The sequence below is a fragment of the Molothrus aeneus genome, chromosome 2, assembly GCF_037042795.1.
Source record: "Molothrus aeneus isolate 106 chromosome 2, BPBGC_Maene_1.0, whole genome shotgun sequence".
In the NCBI taxonomy this organism is placed as follows: Eukaryota; Metazoa; Chordata; class Aves; order Passeriformes; family Icteridae; genus Molothrus; species Molothrus aeneus.
The window spans coordinates 171,227-191,239 of record NC_089647.1 but is presented as its reverse complement, the minus strand read 5'-3'; the positions used below and the strand labels follow the sequence as shown (position 1 = coordinate 191,239).

The following is a 20,013-nucleotide window of genomic DNA, read 5'->3' as shown; positions in this document are numbered from 1 at the left end:
CCTTTAGCCACGGATGCTTGCTGTTCTGTAGCTAACATTTGCCACCGAAACCTAGTTAAACCTTGAGCCAGCTATCCCAGCACAGCCCGTGCTGATCCCAGCCCAGAGCTGTCCTTTAAACCCTCTGCTGCTGGGCTACTGGAGCCCCAAGTTAAAGTAACCCCTGGGGTGGCTTCACTTCCAGGCCATCTGTCAGCTGTGATCCCCTACCCTACCCTAGTAAGAAATGCATTCATTTCTTAAGATAGTTTTTAAATTTTATGTGTAAATCAACCGTAGAAAGCGTCCAGAGGGAATGGATTGAATCCAAAATCCCATCTCTAAAACTGTAGTTCTCGATGTCTGCTCTTAGTTCACACAGTCACTCCATGGAAAAGTTTCCTTTGGTGTTTCCCAAAATTTCAAGTGTGATGTGGAGCTCTTGGTGAAATCCTCCTGCTTTCCAGCCCTTGACACGCTGAGGGATCCCAGGAGGAGCGAGGGCGGCTGCTGCAAGAGATGGACACCAGGACCCCCTCCTGAGCACGGGAATATTCCCAGCACTATCCCATCACGTGTCCCAGTGCCCTGTGCCCCACACTGCCCTGGTCCTGCCCAGCCTGGGGCTGGGTCACACACTTGGAGACACAGTCAGACACAGTCACTGCAGGGCTTGAGCTCCACAGGCTTGGCGTCAGGGAGTCCAGGGGATGTGCAGGTCAGTGTGTGGAGCCAGGAGATGAGTGGGCTGGCGAGGCCGAAGCAAAGGCACAGCTTCTGTTACTCTAGATGCTGTCAGACAAACCCCTCTCCTCCTCCAGTCGCAGAGTCGTTTCAGCTGGAGAGCAGGGAGTGCATTTTGGGCCCGACTGATGGCAATGTGTGCTCCTCCCACAAGGAACATGAGGGCCTGTCCATATGGACAGGGCGCTGTGAGCACCAGGGCCTTGAGCACGGTGTGGGTCGAGCTGGGCTCAGTGCCAGGTGCTGGAGATGGGTGGAAGGATCAGAAAAGGGGAGAAGAGGACAGAAGAGTGGGGAGGCCCATGAGCAGGCTGTGAAAAGCTGGAGGAGGCACATGCTGGAAGCACCTGTGAGCATCTCCTGCAACACTCAGGGGATCTTCTGTGTGCTGAAATCCTCCCCACCTTCTGCACAGGGAATAATCCCCAAGCATCATCCACCCTGAGTTACTTTGGCATGGTCACTGAGCCACAGAATTTACCAGGGAGCCCTTGCAGTCCTGATGGGAGAAACAGGCAATTACAAACACTGCATTATTATTTTCAAATGTTGTTATTTGCCTCTAATTTCACAGTGCTCAGGTTGAATCAGCCTGAGGTGTGGATCTCAAAACTATCAACTCTCACTTACTAGATGTTGATATGGGCTACTCTTTTCTGAAACACTACCAGTTTTCCTTGCCTTTACATATCTAACTTGAGAGACCCTGAAGCCTGATTTTTTCAAGGCTCTTGGAAAAGCCACAGTCTTTTTCAGTGTTTTGACATTGATTCTGTGGCTTTAAAAAGCTTCAGTCTTGAATTTCAAGTACATAATCATTAGTCATTTGGAAAATCTTAGCCTAAACACTTATTAAAGGGGAACAGTGACAACAACCCGTCAAAGGCAGGCTTATAAAACCACAACAGAGCACTTTCACAAAGAGGTTGGTTTCCAAGGCCCTGGTGCACCCAGCAACTCTGTCCCGATGTCCTTCCTAAGCTGAGAGGCAGGACCACAGTCTGTCTTTGGAGCACCGTGTCAGGGAGTGGCCAGGGACGGCTTGGGTGCTTTAGGAGAGCAAGAGCAGCAAACCCAGGGCCTTTTCCTGGTGCAGTTGTTCTGCCTCCACCTTGGGTCATGTTTTCTCTTGTTCCCAGCAGTGAGCTCTGGGAGATGGGACGTGCCTCTCTCTTCGTGTCAGCACAAGTGCCAGGTGCACTGCTGGAAGGAGCAATCTGTGCACAGGAGAGGTGCCAGCGCCTCTGGCAGCGCCCGGGAGGGTGAGCAGTGGGGGCTTTCTGCTGTGCCTGGTGGGGAAATGCAGCCAGGTTCCACCCCAAGGGAGACGGGAGGAGGTTGGCTCGGCAGACTCCATGGGCCACGTCTGGTGTCTGGTGAGGTGCTCAGGCTCTGTCTGGTGTTCCAGCTGGTTTGGCCAGGGAGCAGCTCGGGAGCACAAAACTCAGCTGGTTTAGCTGAGCCTGCTCTCTCTGAGGCAAAAGCAGCAGACATTTCCCCTCCTTTAAACCTGCTGTGGGGAGTGCTCGCTCAGTATCCACTCACATTTCTATTTACACACACCAGCGGGTTTCCTAGCTCTGCTCCCCAAATTGGTCCTCTCAAATTCAAATTACAGTACGCTTGAACATCTTGTTAGATCTTACTATCCACAGTACCTTGTGAGAACTTACAGCACCCAAAACACATGTAGAATTAGGAAAAACTGTGGGACAAGCTTCTCTACACCTATTTCCAGCTTGTATCCATAGAAATAGAGGCTGCACGGGGAAAAACGCAGTCTGTTATTTGAAATAATCACCATACAGTGATTACTGTAAAGTATGTGCTTTGTTTTAAGTGGTCTGACACTCATTTCCATAGAAACAGACAGAGGGTAGCAACCCACTTGTTTGAACTGTCCTGTAGATTCTGTCTGGGGCAGAATGCAGGAATATAAAATGTTTAAAAATGTGGGAAAAGCCTGGGGGTTTGTTCTTAATTTTTTGTTTTGTTTTGTATCTTCAAAAGCCAAAAAGAACATTAGGGAACTTCTTGGAAACTTTATTCCGGGAGAATAAAATGAAAATGACAAATATCAGTTGTTAAAGAAATTATAGGGGAGAAAGCAGGAAGAAAGAGCAGTGAGGGGTGTAGTGGTGAGAAGTGTACACACAGACGTGTGTGTGTGTGTGTGTTTGTGAGAAAAAGTACTTCTGAGATAGTTTTCTGACAATTTTTGTTACTGTACAACAGGTCTAGTGATTTTTTTTTTCACTAATAGGAAAATTTAGGCCATCTAACTCTACTGTCTATTTCATTTCAATTTTTTTTTCACATTCACTTTCTTTCATTTCACATTGTTTACTTCTTAACTGACACACTAATTTTATTGGAATTTCCATACACTAAGTCATGACATGAGCTTTGAATTGGCACTTGGAGTGAAATGTTAATAACATGGAGAAGAATAAGTGAAGTGCTCAGATTTTGGCTCTGCTTTTGCCAAGCTTCCATGTAACAGCACAAATCCTGCATTTCTGGCACTGTGAAATGGTTTCTTTTCTGCCCAAGTCCAAAAGAGAGAAACTGTCTGGAGCAGATGTGATATCTCTCCTGGATTCTAACTCCTGGAGTTTTCTGGGATTTTTTTTTCCTTTGGGGGGAAAAAGGGAATCTAATTCTTGTTGCTTGTGAGGAAAGGACGAGGCTGGGATTCTGTAATTCTACATGCTGAACATGTCTGGATCAGTTACATTGTCTTGCAGCAAGCGAGTATTGCCAGCTCCTAGGAGCTGCATTCTGCACGTCATGGTGAGCACTGTCTCCCTTCTGCCTTTGTGTTCCACACTCCTGTCTCCAGGTTCACTATTTAAACCATCACAGGGAAAAGCAGACATTTGGAACACTGCCTTTTGTATTTTAGGTTACTTGGTTTTAGGGTAATTTTGAATAGCACAGTAGCCCCCATTCAGAGGGCAGATAAAAAAGCCCACTACACACACACACACACACACATATATATGTATAAAGAAATATGAATGCCATTCAGGTGCTGTCATCCACAGTGTCCATAAGTTTTCCTCCTGCACAGGAAGGCTTCCCTTGAAGGCAGATGTCTGCCAGCAGGAGCCCCAGCTGCCTCCTGTGCAGTCATTCACCCCTCACTGCTTCACCTGCCCGAGGTTACCCGTGTTTGAACCTCTCCCAGTTCAGTCATTCCACCTGGGAACTGCCTCTGCCTTTGGGTTGTGCCTGCCGAGTGCCAAAAGCATCCCAGGCTCGGTCCTGCACTTTGGGATGGCCTTTGCTTACAGCAGCACCAGGCTGGGAGAAGCTGTGGCATCTCACTGGGAACAGAGGGTTCCCAAGTGCCCCTCAGACCTTCAAGCCTGGGGTACTCCCCAGTTATTATCCATGCTTTGTATGTTCCTCTGCATTGATTGTGTGCTTGTCCCAGATCTGCTGTCCCCTCAGTCGCTCACAGCACACTGAGTGGCCGTTGCTGACATCTGTTCCAGGGAGTGATGATGTGAGAGGAGCAGGTGGAACCCGTCCTGCTGGAGCTGGAGCAGGTGGCCTCAACATGAGATATCTGCCCGTTGGCTGCACAGGGAGTGGAGCTCTGGCCTCCTGAGGCCACAGAGGGCCTGACTGCACTCACCTGACGCTATGGCAGCTCCGAGGTCACAGCAGCCAGGAAGCTGGCATGGACAGGTAAGGTCACCTAATTACCTGAACACCTTCTGAGAGGATCCAGGTATGGCCTCCAGACGCTTTCTCTGTAAAGAGCTGTGCTGCTTGTTGCCCTGCACCCACTGGGGGACTGCCCTGAGGCAGCAAGCACAGAATTGTCACACTGAATGGTGAGGTGCAAGGCCAAGGGGAAAAGCAGGGGAGTAGGGGAGACTCCCACACGTCTCCTTACAGCTCCCCACTGGAAGGCAGAGAGCAGCTGGCTGAGTTAGAGGCAGGCACTGTCCTTACCTGAAGCAGCCCGAGCAAGGGGTTCACCTGCAGAGCTGCTGTTCTCTCTCCCCACCTGTGTTTGCCGTTGCAGATGTTTCAGAGTGATTTTATGCTGTTATTTCGGCATCTTTGATCCCATTTATCTGAGTCCAGTAACTCTTGATGGAGTGTCCCTGACCTCAGACAGGCTCATGTGAAACCTGTTTTGCTCTTATCTGCCAAGACTAAGGAAGCATAGGCTAATATATGTGTTACCCCCTTGTTTTTCTGTGTGTGAAGAGAACAAAAGGGGATTCAGATTCAAACGTGAAGACCAGGTTGGTCAAAGTTCAGTGTAACCTCTGAAAAGAGGTGCCAGACTTTGGAAATTCAAATCTGGATGTGTTCCAACTTCAGTTGGAACAGGAGGAGAGGAATAGATTTAACACAATTAGTTTGGTTCTGTCATCTTTCACTGACTCACTCGTGGGGATTTTTTCAAGAGAAATCATGCATGGCAGGCTGCAAACAGCTGGATTTTCATGTGATCATGCATGGCAGGCTGCAAACAGCTGGATATCCATGTGATCATGCATGGCAGGCTGCAAACAGCTGGATTTTCATGTGATCATGCATGGCAGGCTGCAAACAGCTGGATATCCATGTGATCATGCATGGCAGGCAGCAAACAGCTGGATTTTCGTGTGATCATGGATGGCAGGGTGCAAACAGCTGGATATTCATGTGATCATGCATGGCAGGGTGCAAACAGCTGGATTTTCGTGTGATCATGGATGGCAGGGTGCAAACAGCTGGATATTCATGTGATCATGCATGGCAGGGTGCAAACAGCTGGATATTCGTGTGATCATGCATGGCAGGCTGCAAACAGCTGGATTTCCATGTGATCATGCATGGCAGGCTGCAAACAGCTGGATATCCGTGTGATCATGCATGGCAGGGTGCAAACAGCTGGATATTCCTGTGATCATGCATGGCAGGGTGCAAACAGCTGGATATCCATGTGATCATGCATGGCAGGCTGCAAACAGCTGGATTTTCCTGTGATCATGCATGGCAGGGTGCAAACAGCTGGATATTCGTGTGATCATGCATGGCAGGGTGCAAACAGCTGGATTTTCGTGTTTACCCACAGCCCCAGGAAGAAAGATGCTTTTATGCCCCATTTCCAGTGTTGGTTCTAAGCTCTGTTTCACGAGGACAGCTCTTACAGGAGCTGGGAGCTGTCCTGATTCATTCCCTTGACTGCCTCATACCTTAAAAGAAGCACCAAATTACATTGGAAGGTAGTTTAGCAGGTAGCAATGACAATTTGTTTGAACTTCTCACTGGTTCACTTTTCTGTATCCCAAGAGATTTCGGGGAACAACTTGAAGTCTCTCAAAGTAGCTTCAAGATGTTTCCTCACTTTGCAGTGAAAGCTTTAAGCCGAGCCTACACACTCGAGGCACGCTGACCTGGAGTCCGGGGCTGCTGCGATCAGGTGCTGTCACACACCGTGCGTGTGAGGAAACAGAGGGGCTCCTTTTGCAGCACGGGGGAGTCAGTGCTGTTTGCCCACTGAAATCCCTCATCCACAGATGCTGCCAGGCGCAGGTCCCAGCCGGGTTCCCTCAGACCCGTGAGCCGCGGTGTAAGGGCAGGAGCGGGGCTGGAGCAGCAGCCCTGGCGGGGTCTGGAACGGGAGCCGAGGCGTCTGGAGCAGGGAACGCAGGGAAGCTGGGCTGCGGGGACAGGGAGTGAGGGGTGGGCAGCACCTTGCACCTGTCTCGGGAGAAACACGAGCGGGGAAATGTGGTCGCGGTGCGTGTGTAAGTCCGTGACAGTCCTCCCACCGCTGCCAAGCAAGAATCAGGGGGCAGACGGTGAAATCGAGCCTCTTGACCGGGAGGGAGGCGCGAACTGCTCGGAGAGGGGTGGGGAGAGCCGGGGAGGGCGGGCGAGGTGCAGCCGGCTCTGAGTCAGCCCGGCCGCACGATGCGCGCCGAGGGCAGTGCCCGGCGCGGCGCCGCCGGGAGCCCGCGTCCCTTCCCGTCCCTTCCCGTGCCTTCCCGTCCCTTCCCGTGCCTTCCCGTGCCTTCCCGTGCCTTCCCGTCCCTTCCCGTGCCTTCCCGTGCCTTCCCCGCCGCCCCGCGCCCCGAGTGCCCGCGGCCGCTGGCAGGGCTGCTCCGCCCTCGCCCTTCTCCTCCTCCTCCTCCTCCTCCCACGCGGGGCAGGGGCAGCCCCGAGGGCGCCGGGGGGGCCGCGCCGGCAGCCGGGCCCGGCCGCGCCATGTGAGGCGGCGGGGCTGCCCCCCCGGCCCGAGGCGCCCTGTCCCGCACCATGAGGGACGGGCATGCGGGGCTGCACCCACGGCGCGCCCCGGCAGAGCCCGCGCGGCTCCTCCGCCTCCTGTCCTGCGTGCTCCTGGTGTGCGGCGCCGAGGTCGCGGCTCTCGCCGACTTCTCAGGTACGGGGCGGGCGCCGAGCGGCGGCTCCCGGCTGCGGGGGGCTCCGGGGGGCCGCGGGCAGGGTCCGGCGGGGCTGTCAGGCCCCGCAATGCCCCGAGGGGACCGGCGCATCCCGGGCAGCGCCGGGGGCTCCGGCCGGAGCGCAGCCGCGGGTTGCCGGAGCGCTCCGTGCTCCGTAAGCCCGAGCGGGGCCGGGTCCCGGGCCTGCGCCCCGGGCAGGGGCAGCGCGGGCCCGGTGTGCCCCGAGGAGGCAGGGAGGAGGAGAGGGTGAAGGGCTGCCCGAGGGGCCAGGCGGGCAGGGACGCGGGGAGCGGAGCTGTCGCTGCGCGGTGGGAACGCTGGGCGTGGAGCGGCCGGGGCCTGACCAAAAGTGCGTGGAAGTCCCTGGAAAGGTTCCCACTTTCTCCTGGAGACTTGGAGTCGGGCCCTGAGGGAGCGAACAAGTGCTGCACTTCTCTCTGCTGGGAGGGAAGCCTCGGAGCCCGAGAGGGGCGGATGAGGGGAGTCCCTTCCCGGGAGCAGAGGCGCCAGCTGTCCCCCGGGAATCTCAGGTCTCTGGGAAGGTGCTGCATCACCGCAGGAACTGGGAAAACATCCTTGTTTCCATCAAGACGAGGAAGCAGTCTCTATTCTTTGTAACTTGTCTTTGTAACTTTCACTGCTGTAACTTTGCTGGCGCTGCAGGGCATCCCGCTGCTGTTAGAAAGGCATTTAGAAAAGGGCTGTTTCTCTCCTCTCTGTACCACCCCGAGCACAGCATATTCCGGCAGTTGGAAGCTAAGGAGCTGCCTCTAGGGCAGAAAGCAAACCTTTCCCGTATTGAACAGAGCAGAGCTTCCCAAAAGCCACTCGAGTGCCCTGGAACAAAGTTAATATATAATTAATAGCCAATATGCGTGTTATGCATTTTAACATAGTTTGTGTGGATACAGTTCAATATGCTGCTCATGGTTCTGTAGAAACTATTTCCTCAGCAACAGAAAAATACAGTTTGTAATTTTTTTACTTGTGTCCAGCTCCACACAAGAGAGCTGAAAATTTCTAAGCAAGCAGCCATGAAATATAAAGAGCAGAATTACGTACTTGGATAAGCTACATTTCTCATATTAAATTCCTTTCACATGTAAAAGGCTTTTAAATGCTTGCTGTCTCACTCTTTGCTGGTTTTTTGTTTTGTTTTTTTTTTTTTTTTGCTTTATTGCTGGTTTGGGATGTTAGTTTTGGAACCACATGGTGGTTCTCCACAATAACATAAAACAAATGTTCAGATTTTCCTTTTCAACTAGCCACTGAGTTAAAACATATCCCTTTATGTAGGAAGGTTCCTTTCACCAAAGTCTGTTCATTTTGAAAAGGATGTGATTTAGATAAGGTCATCCAAGATGAATTTCAGAAGTACTGATGTCCTCAGTATTCATTGTGCACTGAGCTTTCCCAGTAGGTAGAATGACCAGACAAAAAGGCTATCTCACCCCAGAGATCGGGATTAAACATGACATGCAGATGTTTTAGTAAATCAAATGCAGAAAAGGAAAGCAGAATTCCTACCGGACTGGGAAGCTCCCAGGCCTGAACAAATTCTGCTCCATTTTAATTATAACGTGGAGATCTAATCTAGAGTGACAGAAAGGACCGAAATGTTACTGCAACGTTTAAAAGCAAAGTATGCAGAGCGTGGGGAGAAGTTTTTGGCTGCTCCGGGGCAGGTGCTGTGGCGCAGAGCTGGCAGAGGCGAGGTGACACGCTGCAGTGCCACCTCAGGCTGTCTCACGCCGTTCAAGGGTGATTACACGCTCCGGGAGGGCGGCTTTGAGCGGGCTCTGGGGCCTTGCTGATTTCCCTTGTTTGCTCCCCCCCCCGGCAGGAGCAGCAGCTGATTTTCCTGAGCTCTGCTGATATCCAGGGCCACAAACCTGGCCCCTTTCAAGAGCCTTGCAGCTGCTCTACCCCTCAGCCCAAGCTCCTGTCCTCCCCTCTGACAGCGCCCAGCGTTCCTTCCTGCGCTGCTGCCAGGCTCCAGCCGCTGCCCCCGGGGTCTCTGTGTTCCCCCGATGCCAGCGTCAGTCGTGCCAGCAGCTGCACCCTGCCCAGAGCCCGTCGGTTCACAGCAGACCTCGCTGATGCGTGGAACAGCCCAGGGATGCTCCTCTGGGGCCGGGGGTGCTCTGCCAAGGGGGGCAGGGAGCCGTGTGCAGTGAAAGGTTGTCATTGCTGTTTGTAGCTTTGCACTGGGGCTCTGCATCCTCTCCACCACCTACAGCTGCAGCTTCTCGCTCTCATCTGCCTGGCTGGTAACTATGAGGAAAAAACTCTATTTCGTTGGCTTTTCTGTTAGCTTGGTTGGGGTTTTTAAGAGAGGCATTTCTTCGCTGTGCAATAACATTTTGTGGATTGCTGTTTTCTAGAGGAGAAAAATGCTCTGAAATAAGACACCAGCAGCAGTTCAAAATTCAACCCTGTGAGAACAACTCAATAGTTTCACTTATTGGAAATAAGAGTTTCTCTTATTTTGACACAATAGATTCTCTTATGTTGACACAATAAAGATCTGCATAATCTATGTTTCTCTGGCAGCTTGAAGCAACAAACAAGAGATTTAAAGGTTGGACTCAATGATCTTGCAGGTCTTTTCCAACCTTAATGATTCCACAAATCTATATTTATTAGTTCCATTAGATGCTGAAAATGCAGATGTGCTCTGAGGTCTGCAGTCCTCAGTGTGATTAATTTTTCAAAGTGGAATCCAAGTATTCATGCCCAAATTTAAACTGAAAGCTGGAGGTTTGGAAGGAGAGAGATTTAATCCACAGGTCTTTCCTTAGACCCTCATGAACATGAGAGTGATCCTAGACCTACAGAATTTTCTTCCCCTCATGCCTGCTCTTCAAAGCACACCTTTTAACTAAAATACCTCTTTATTTTCTCCGTGATCACTGGTTTCTTTCACATTTTGGATCAGGTCCCATTGCAGGGGGCTGCTGTGAATTTTGCTGCTTCTCCAGTCTCTGAGCAGCCTGGGCTCCCAGGACACTCTCAGGAGAGCCACTTCTCAGGACATCAGGGCTTCAGGACACCAGGACAGCCACTTCTCAGGACATCAGGGCTTCAGGACAGCCATTTCCTCACAACTCCTCTGTGTTCAAGGGCTGGTTCCCAAAGCAGGCCAAACAAGGAGCTGGCAAACCCAGCAAACCCTCTCTCCCCAGTGTTTCACACTGTGGGTGTCCCAGCCTCTGAGAGAGAGCTGGCTTGGCTGGGATGGTGCCGTTCTGTGGGACCTTCCCAAGAGCAGGGATCCTGCTCCTCAGCTCCTCTGATCCCCTGCTCTCCATGCTGGCACTGGAAAAGCCTCAGCTCTCATCCGGTCCCCACTCCCTCCCTGTCTGTGGGACCTTCCCAAGAGCAGGGATCCTGCTCCTCAGCTCCTCTGATCCCTCTATTTTCCATGCTGGCACTGGAAAGGCCTCAGCTCTCATCCGGTCCCCACTCCCTCCCTGTCTGTGGGACCTTCCCAAGAGCAGGGATCCTGCTCCTCAGCTCCTCTGATCCCTCTATTTTCCATGCTGGCACTGGAAAAGCCTCAGCTCTCATCCGGTCCCCACTCCCTCCCTGTCTGTGGGACCTTCCCAAGAGCAGGGATCCTGCTCCTCAGCTCCTCTGATCCCCTGCTCTCCATGCTGGCACTGGAAAGGCCTCAGCTCTCATCCTGTCCCCAGTCCCTCCTTCTCCCACCGTTTCCCTGTCTGCTGACAGTGAACTGAGCCCTTGTCCATCAGGAAGCAGCTCCTTCTCTCTGGCTACCCTGAGGAACATCCATTGGCCCCTTTTTCGTGCTCCTTCCTTCTTTTGCAGCTCTCCTGCTGCTCTGAGCCCAGGCTGACCTGGCCTCCCTGGCTCGCTCACCACTCGCTCTCCCTTTCTTTACCTGAGTCCCAGCCAGGTTTTCTGGGCAGCTCCCAAGCAATGTGCCTGTAACTGAAGATCAAAAATGAAGTAATTGTGATTGCATAACTGGGGTGAGGAATGACTTTCTGGACGTTAACAGAAAGCAGCCACTGCTCTGGGCTAGAACCTTTTAATCTCTGTCCACTGGTGTCAAGTTTTCTCTCTTTTTGTGCAAAACAGTCCAGACAGAACCGAGCTTGGCTTTAACTCCACAGACTTGGTGTCCCGACCCAGCCACAGAAACAAGTGGATCTAATGGAAAAGCAAACCAGTTCACCCAAACTGAAACATAACCTGCTCCTGTGACCTTTCTGCATTAAAAGTTTCCATTAAGTTCCGTGGCATTCACCCACCCCAGATTCCCCCAGGTAAAAGGAAAGCAAACAAATGCTTGGAGCAAATGCTTTGTTTGTAGTCATGTGGCAGGATCAATCACTACCAACCACAATGATGCAGAGGTTTTCCTGTTGGCTTTGTGGTGGCCAGATAAAATCCTGTACGAATTTCTTGAGTCAGTTCTGTTGACTCACTGTGGCAATTGTAGCACGTCCTTCAGGCAGGATGTTTAAAGAAGTGCTGGAAGCAGTGATGCAGTGAGGCATCTTCTCAACACTGCCTTGTCAGAGTCAAGTGTTCATTGCTTCATTTCAGGAACAGCATTTCACTTTAGAAATGTGTTTCATTTCAGTAATGTGTGAGTTAAACCTCAAAGTCTGGTTTAAAGTTTCTCTGAGCCAAGTGGGCTCTGGTCTGGGATTTGTTCTGTGGAATAAAGAGGTGTGTGTCAGAACAGAGATTTTAGTTTAGATCTTGGTGCTGAGACCCAAGGTTTTGTTTCAGGCTTTTTCCTGCACTTCTTTTTGCCTTTCTGAGGAAGTGTAACTTATGAAACCACATTTCAGGTGTGCTAGTATTTTTTGTTAAATCCACTGATGAGTTAAGGGATGGTGTGATGCCCTTGGCCCTACAGACATTGGACAATTCAGACACGAGACACAAAACTCGGGTTCCTGAGCTCCACTCCTCAGAGCCCAACACGTTTGAGTCCATCAGATGGTCACAATTTTGGGGCAGAACTCTCTCTGCTCTCCCTGGGCAGATTGCTGGCACCTGACACACCAAATGCTATTTTCATTGCAAATACACAGCGGGGATGAGCTCCCCTGTGCCTTCCTGCTCCATCTGCTGCTGCTATCCCTCCCAGTAAGGCAGAGCTCCCGGTCTCACCTTCACTGGAGACTTGTTCCAGGCAAATACTCAGCTTCTCTTGGAAGGGTCCCAGACAGACAAGGCACTGTCTGACCAGTCAACATTTAGCACAATTCTGTCATCTGCCAGCCATAACCTACAATTGGAACAGAAACATTTTGATGTATTACCCAACACAGGGAAAATAGTGTCCTAAGGGAGCTGAAGAGCAGGAGGAGGCGTGGCCACGCCTTATTTGTTCAGCACTGGTGAGTCATTTAATCTGAATTTCTAGGCATTTTAAGAGTTTTGCTTCAAAGCTCTATTGTGTGCCTTCTGGCAACAAATTAAATACCAGTGAGGTTTGGCTCTTAATTTAGAATTAATTTTAAAACATCACTCACTGTATAAGACCTAATTGAAAGCCTATGGTCACTGGAAGGATTCCCAAGGATTTCACTGGGCTTTGGATGAGAGTCTCAAACCCACAAATATCTGTTTGTTTTTCTTCATTGTATTTAATCTTGGATGGGAAGACAAGAATTATTCTTTCAGAATAGCTTTGCAGTTTTTAAACTTTTCATTTCTTTGGGCTAGAACTGAGTAGAGGACAAAGAAATGTTGGTGTAAAGAAAAACATCAAATCATCAGGCACTGAGAGTGAAGTGGGGACTGTATTTTTGCTTTTCTAGGTTGGACTTTCTGTGCTATAAACCATCATAGCACTGCAAGTCTGTGAGCTGCCAGATTTCTGATTTTATCTGATCTTTTCAGATTTTCTGATTTTTTTCTGAATATCAAATATAAGTGAGGGTACAAAAAATGCAGAGCTTGAGTCAAAGTTGTGTTTGCAAAACAAGACCTGTGGTTCTGTTTTCTGAGGTGGCAGTGAACAGCCCCTGGCTCTCCTGGGGAACATGAAGGTCCATGATCACAAATCTGAGTTTTCAGGCAAACATTTTCCTCCAGCCCCTGAGGTTCTCCTGCTTGCAGTCTTTGGGAATATTCGAAGTGTTTTGTCTTTGGGCATAAAGAGTCTCTCATTCTGTCTCCAGGAACAGTTGCTGCCCACGGAGCCTTTCTCCTGTTCCTTCTTGTGAGTGGCACTGGAAGAGGCTACTCTGTCCCCACTTCAAAGGAGGATTTTGGCATGGGCAGAAAAGAGCTCTAAAGTGTCCCCTAAGCCATGCCTCTTGTCAGCTGCTTTAGATGGGATGGAGAAAATCTTTTCTACGGGAGTAGTCCCATGTTAGGTCCCAGGACGTGTGTTTGCCCTTCTGGCTGCAGGGAGTAGCTGAGAGAAATAGAACTGGCTATAGGGTGGAGTTTACTGCAGAGCCAGGAGTCTGGGGATCAGGAGCAGCTGGCCTCTTCTACCTGACACAGGGAGGAAATAAAACCAGAAAGCAAGAGAGAAAACACAAGTGCATAGGGGTCCCTCCAGTTTCCTCAGAAAGCCACTGGGATGCCCTAAACTCCTGGGCACCAGTCCTAGGAGACAACACAAGGGAATGGGGGAGTGCAGATAGGCAGGACAGAGAACACCTGTGGGAGGAAGTGAGAAACAGAACAGGCGGGTGGTGTGTAAGTGCAGGTTCATGTGTGTAAGGGCAGGTTCCTGTGCTGTGTAAGTGCAGGTTCCTGTGTGTAAGGGCAGGTTCATGTGTGTAAGGGCAGGTTCCTGTGATGTGTACGTGCAGGGTTCATGTGTGTAAGGGCAGGTTCATGTGTGTAAGTGCAGGTTCCTGTGCTGTGTAAGTGCAGGTTCCTGTGTGTAAGTGCAGGTTCATGTGTGTAAGGGCAGGTTCCTGTGTGTAAGTGCAGGTTCATGTGTGTAAGTGCAGGTTCCTGTGTGTAAGTGCAGGTTCCTGTGCTGTGTAAGTGCAGGTTCATGTGTGTAAGGGCAGGTTCCTGTGCTGTGTAAGTGCAGGTTCATGTGTGTAAGTTCAGGTTCATGTGTGTAAGTGCAGGTTCCTGTGCTGTGTAAGTGCAGGTTCATGTGTGTAAGTGCAGGTTCCTGTGCTGTGTAAGTGCAGGTTCATGTGTGTAAGTGCAGGTTCCTGTGTGTAAGGGCAGGTTCCTGTGCTGTGTAAGTGCAGGTTCCTGTGCTGTGTAAGGGCAGGTTCATGTGTGTAAGTGCAGGTTCATGTGTGTAAGTGCAGGTTCATGTGTGTAAGTGCAGGTTCATGTGTGTAAGGGCAGGTTCATGTGTGTAAGTGCAGGTTCCTGTGTGTAAGGGCAGGTTCATGTGTGTAAGGGCAGGTTCATGTGTGTAAGTGCAGGTTCCTGTGCTGTGTAAGTGCAGGTTCATGTGTGTAAGTGCAGGTTCATGTGTGTAAGGGCAGGTTCATGTGTGTAAGGGCAGGTTCCTGTGTGTAAGTGCAGGTTCATGTGCTGTGTAAGTGCAGGTTCATGTGTGTAAGGGCAGGGTTCATGTGTGTAAGGGCAGGTTCCTGTGCTGTGTAAGTGCAGGGTTCCTGTGCTGTGTAAGTGCAGGTTCATGTGTGTAAGTGCAGGTTCCTGTGCTGTGTAAGTGCAGGTTCCTGTGTGTAAGTGCAGGTTCATGTGTGTAAGGGCAGGTTCCTGTGTGTAAGTGCAGGTTCATGTGTGTAAGTGCAGGTTCCTGTGTGTAAGTGCAGGTTCCTGTGCTGTGTAAGTGCAGGTTCATGTGTGTAAGGGCAGGTTCCTGTGCTGTGTAAGTGCAGGTTCATGTGTGTAAGTTCAGGTTCATGTGTGTAAGTGCAGGTTCCTGTGCTGTGTAAGTGCAGGTTCATGTGTGTAAGTGCAGGTTCCTGTGTGTAAGTGCAGGTTCCTGTGCTGTGTAAGTGCAGGTTCATGTGTGTAAGGGCAGGTTCCTGTGCTGTGTAAGTGCAGGTTCATGTGTGTAAGTTCAGGTTCATGTGTGTAAGTGCAGGTTCCTGTGCTGTGTAAGTGCAGGTTCATGTGTGTAAGTGCAGGTTCCTGTGTGTAAGGGCAGGTTCCTGTGCTGTGTAAGTGCAGGTTCCTGTGCTGTGTAAGGGCAGGTTCATGTGTGTAAGTGCAGGTTCATGTGTGTAAGTGCAGGTTCATGTGTGTAAGTGCAGGTTCATGTGTGTAAGGGCAGGTTCATGTGTGTAAGTGCAGGTTCCTGTGTGTAAGGGCAGGTTCATGTGTGTAAGGGCAGGTTCATGTGTGTAAGTGCAGGTTCCTGTGCTGTGTAAGTGCAGGTTCATGTGTGTAAGTGCAGGTTCATGTGTGTAAGGGCAGGTTCATGTGTGTAAGGGCAGGTTCCTGTGTGTAAGTGCAGGTTCATGTGCTGTGTAAGTGCAGGTTCATGTGTGTAAGGGCAGGGTTCATGTGTGTAAGGGCAGGTTCCTGTGCTGTGTAAGTGCAGGGTTCCTGTGCTGTGTAAGTGCAGGTTCATGTGTGTAAGTGCAGGTTCCTGTGTGTAAGTGCAGGTTCATGTGTGTAAGTGCAGGTTCCTGTGCTGTGTAAGTGCAGGTTCCTGTGTGTAAGTGCAGGTTCATGTGTGTAAGTGCAGGTTCCTGTGCTGTGTAAGTGCAGGTTCATGTGTGTAAGGGCAGGTTCATGTGTGTAAGGGCAGGTTCATGTGTGTAAGTGCAGGTTCCTGTGCTGTGTAAGTGCAGGTTCCTGTGTGTAAGTGCAGGTTCATGTGTGTAAGGGCAGGTTCATGTGTGTAAGTGCAGGTTCCTGTGCTGTGTAAGTGCAGGTTCATGTGTGTAAGTGCAGGTTCCTGTGCTGTGTAAGGGCAGGTTCCTGTGCTGTGTAAGTGCAGGTTCCTGTGTGTAAGTGCAGGTTCATGTGTGTAAGTGCAGGTTCATGTGTGTAAGTGCAGGTTCCTGTGTGTAAGGGCAGGTTCCTGTGCTGTGTAAGTGCAGGTTCATGTGTGTAAGTGCAGGTTCATGTGTGTAAGTGCAGGTTCATGTGTGTAAGGGCAGGTTCCTGTGCTGTGTAAGTGCAGGTTCATGTGTGTAAGTGCAGGTTCATGTGTGTAAGTGCAGGTTCATGTGTGTAAGTGCAGGTTCCTGTGCTGTGTAAGTGCAGGTTCCTGTGTGTAAGTGCAGGTTCCTGTGCTGTGTAAGTGCAGGTTCATGTGTGTAAGTGCAGGTTCCTGTGCTGTGTAAGTGCAGGTTCCTGTGTGTAAGTGCAGGTTCATGTGTGTAAGTGCAGGTTCATGTGTGTAAGTGCAGGTTCCTGTGCTGTGTAAGTGCAGGTTCCTGTGTGTAAGTGCAGGTTCCTGTGTGTAAGTGCAGGTTCATGTGTGTAAGGGCAGGTTCCTGTGCTGTGTAAGTGCAGGTTCATGTGTGTAAGTGCAGGTTCATGTGTGTAAGTGCAGGTTCCTGTGCTGTGTAAGTGCAGGTTCCTGTGTGTAAGTGCAGGTTCCTGTGCTGTGTAAGTGCAGGTTCATGTGTGTAAGTGCAGGTTCCTGTGTGTAAGGGCAGGTTCCTGTGTGTAAGTGCAGGTTCATGTGTGTAAGTGCAGGTTCCTGTGCTGTGTAAGTGCAGGTTCCTGTGTGTAAGTGCAGGTTCCTGTGTGTAAGTGCAGGTTCCTGTGCTGTGTACGTGCAGGGTTCATGGGCTTCCCCACTCTGCAAAATGGAACTCACATAACTGCAAGGCTGAGTCCTGCAGAGAGGAAGAGGTTGAGTGGTTCCTGGAGAAACTGGACCCAAAGGTGACAGGTCTGTTCTGTGTTCATGATGCCTTGGCTGTGTTTTTCTGGGAAGAGCTCACAGCTTGGCTTCTCGTGTGTGCTGCTGCTCCCCAGTAAACCCTGTTTAAACTGGAGGGTGAATGAATGAGGCTTTGCACTGAATTATCTGATGGCTACCTGGCCTTTTCTCTGGCCTCAGCAGAATCAAGCTCTTGCTCAATGTGACCCTCAGATTTAACACACAGTGGGGATTAGATTCAGAAAGATGGTTATGATCCATGTTATGATGCACAAGGGAGAAAGATGAAGACAGCCTCCTTAGGAAAGCATTCATGTGGATAGAACAGCTCATGGAAAATGTGACTGGTACCTCGACCACTGCTTTGATTGCCATGGCACCCCAAAAGCACCCTCCCCACTACCTTCAGCATTTGCTTCTTGCAGACTTCATCCTTGGTGTGTCAGTCAGGCCAGTGGGAGCACGCTGCTCCCTTGGCCTCAGGCTGCTGGCTCCCCAGGACAGCCATCCTGCCTCCCAGGTCACTTGCAGCACTGGGCATGGAGGCTGAATTGGAAGTGCCAGCTCAGGCTTCCATTTCCATGGATCCTGTAGGAACTTTATTTCGTGGAGCCCTGCAGCCCTCAGTTTGAAACTGGCCATTCAGCTTAAAGGGTGTTGAGCTGAGTAAAGGAATGGCAGATGGACAGAGGTCAGGATCTCATCAGATTCATCTCCTTCAGAAATGGGCACCTGAAAAGTCTCAAGGACTGACTCTAACAAAAGCAGCAACTCTGAGTGCTCTGAAAACAAAGTAGGCATTTGGAAATGGAATGGGGTTTGTGGTCACTGTCTTATTAGTGAAACTAGATTATGCCTAGTTTTTCCAAGGAAACATCTATCCTTGCTTAAAAAATATTTAGTTAATACAAAAAAATAGGGTGATTATATGAAAAAAATTTCCTTGCACAGAAAACCAACTTTTCATGCTATCTCTGCAGTACAAGTGCAAGTTTGAAGTTGGTAGGGTGGTAGTCACTAGAAAAGAGCAAGGGCTGAGAGGAACAGTGGAAAAAGGCTCACTGAAAAAAATAATGCATGGAGGGAAATTAAAGCAGGTTGGTGACATGCAGGAAGGCATAAATGAAGGAATTACAGATTTTTACATGCAGGTGCTGAGTAAAGCCAATTGTGCTAATTTCTGAACAGCAAGAACAGTAATCAATGCTGCTAAGTGTATTTCTTACTGATCAAAGATTGAGACGTGGAGTGGGGAAGGAGTCAAACAGAATATTGGCAAGGCACTCAGATAAAAAAGAATAAAATGATGAGGCAAGAAACATAGTGTCAGGAATTTTAGAAACACTGCAGCCAATTTGCAGACAGGCAGGTGACAGGGAATGAATGCCCAGAGGTCCCTGTCCCTGTGCACAGCATGGCCTGTGGCACAGGCAGGGGACAGGGAATGAATGCCCAGAGATCCCTGTCCCTGTGCACACAGACCCCTGGCACAGCATGGCCTGTGGCACAGGCAGGGGACAGGGAATGAATGCCCAGAGATCCCTGTCCCTGTGCACACAGACCCCTGGCACAGCATGGCCTGTGGCACAGGCAGGGGACAGGGAATGAATGCCCAGAGATCCCTGTCCCTGGGCACACAGACCCCTGGCACAGCATGGCCTGTGGCACAGGCAGGGGACAGGGAATGAATGCCCAGAGATCCCTGTCCCTGGGCACACAGACCCCTGGCACAGCATGGCCTGTGGCACAGGCAGGGGACAGGAATGAATGCCCAGAGATCCCTGTCCCTGTGCACACAGACCCCTGGCACAGCATGGCCTGTGGACAGAGCTGCCCTGAGAGCAGCAGAGGGTATGGCAGAGGGACTGGGGCTGAACCTCAGGAGTTCATTTCTCCTCAGTGCCTCCTTCAGAAGCCAGCAGAGAGGATACTGCTGGAGGAGTCCTGCAGCGGATCCCAAACACCAATCAATATCAGAGCCCTGCTCCTAATGGTGTTTGTAGTAGAGGTCATTAACTATTCTGCCATCACTGCATCAAGTATCTTCCTTCAGATGCACCAAGCTGGCTTGTGTTTTTTTAATGAGAGTTGGCACAGTTCTTCACAGAGCTGTGGGAGCTGATGGAGATTTACTGGATGGATTAGCCTTCTGGGACTGCCACAATAGTACGTGTGCTATTTCTATCTGCTTTGGTCTAAAATAGATGGGTATGTCTTTAAAATGAGCTGGCAAATTCCTGTGCTAATTCAACCCAATGGAACGATACACAGGAACTGTGTTACTAAATCTGTGTGTGAAGGCCCAGTTCTGAGGGCCTTCACAGCTTGTGCACTGCTCAGCCCCAGCCTCTGAAGATGCTGCACTGCAAAGCTGCTGTCCTACCCAAAAGACATCACCTGAGCCAATGCTGAGATTGCTTTCAGTGTGTGCTGGGCACTGGGCTCACAGCCTGAAATGCTCTTCTCCTTGATCCTTGCATCTGGGGAGCTCGAGCACATCCAAACCACAGCACAGCTGATATTCTTTAGGGAATACCAGACTGTTTTGTATACAGAACTTTCCAAATGCTCAGATTCTCTGTGCTTTTCAGCAGAAAAAAAATTAATTTGGATTTCCATACCTTCAGGTCCACTGCTACCCTTATCGTTGCTATTCACAGTGATTATGCCAGGAGCAAATGGTAAAGTATGAGAAACTATAACCCCTTAAGAATTCTTTTTCATACAAAGAAGTATCTGTTTATTCTCCTATACCAGTTTGTTTTTTTTTTTTGTCAGTCATTTTTAAACTCATTTATCAGTTGTCCTTTTCAGTAACAAGTGATCAGTAAGGCTTTGTCCAGCTGCTCAGCCTCAGTGTTTTGTGTGGTTTTCTGGCGCTATGTTTTTTGAGTTGAAGTTCTTTGTCAAGCCAGTGGATGCTGTGACTAATTTGGCTAATTCTGGAAGAAAGGATTACGCTTGGATTCTGTGCTGGTGTTTGAGTGTCAGTAAAAGATTACAATGAGTGAGTAGTCTGGCTTAGACAGACAGTTGCATGGGATGATACCTTCTGGCCTCCCAATAATGGGACCTTTTTGTGCCTGT

At 50.1% G+C, this 20,013-nt stretch overlaps 1 protein-coding gene across 1 annotated transcript in view; it reads left to right on the top strand.

Moving 5' to 3' along the window:
- The first annotated feature begins 6,993 nt into the window (after positions 1-6,993).
- Positions 6,994-20,013, top strand: part of EVA1C (eva-1 homolog C) — a 37,315-nt gene continuing 24,295 nt past the window's right edge. The window contains exon 1 of the mRNA XM_066571809.1: positions 6,994-7,120. Within this exon, the coding sequence (XP_066427906.1) occupies positions 6,994-7,120 (127 nt within the window). The remainder of the gene's footprint in view (positions 7,121-20,013) is intronic.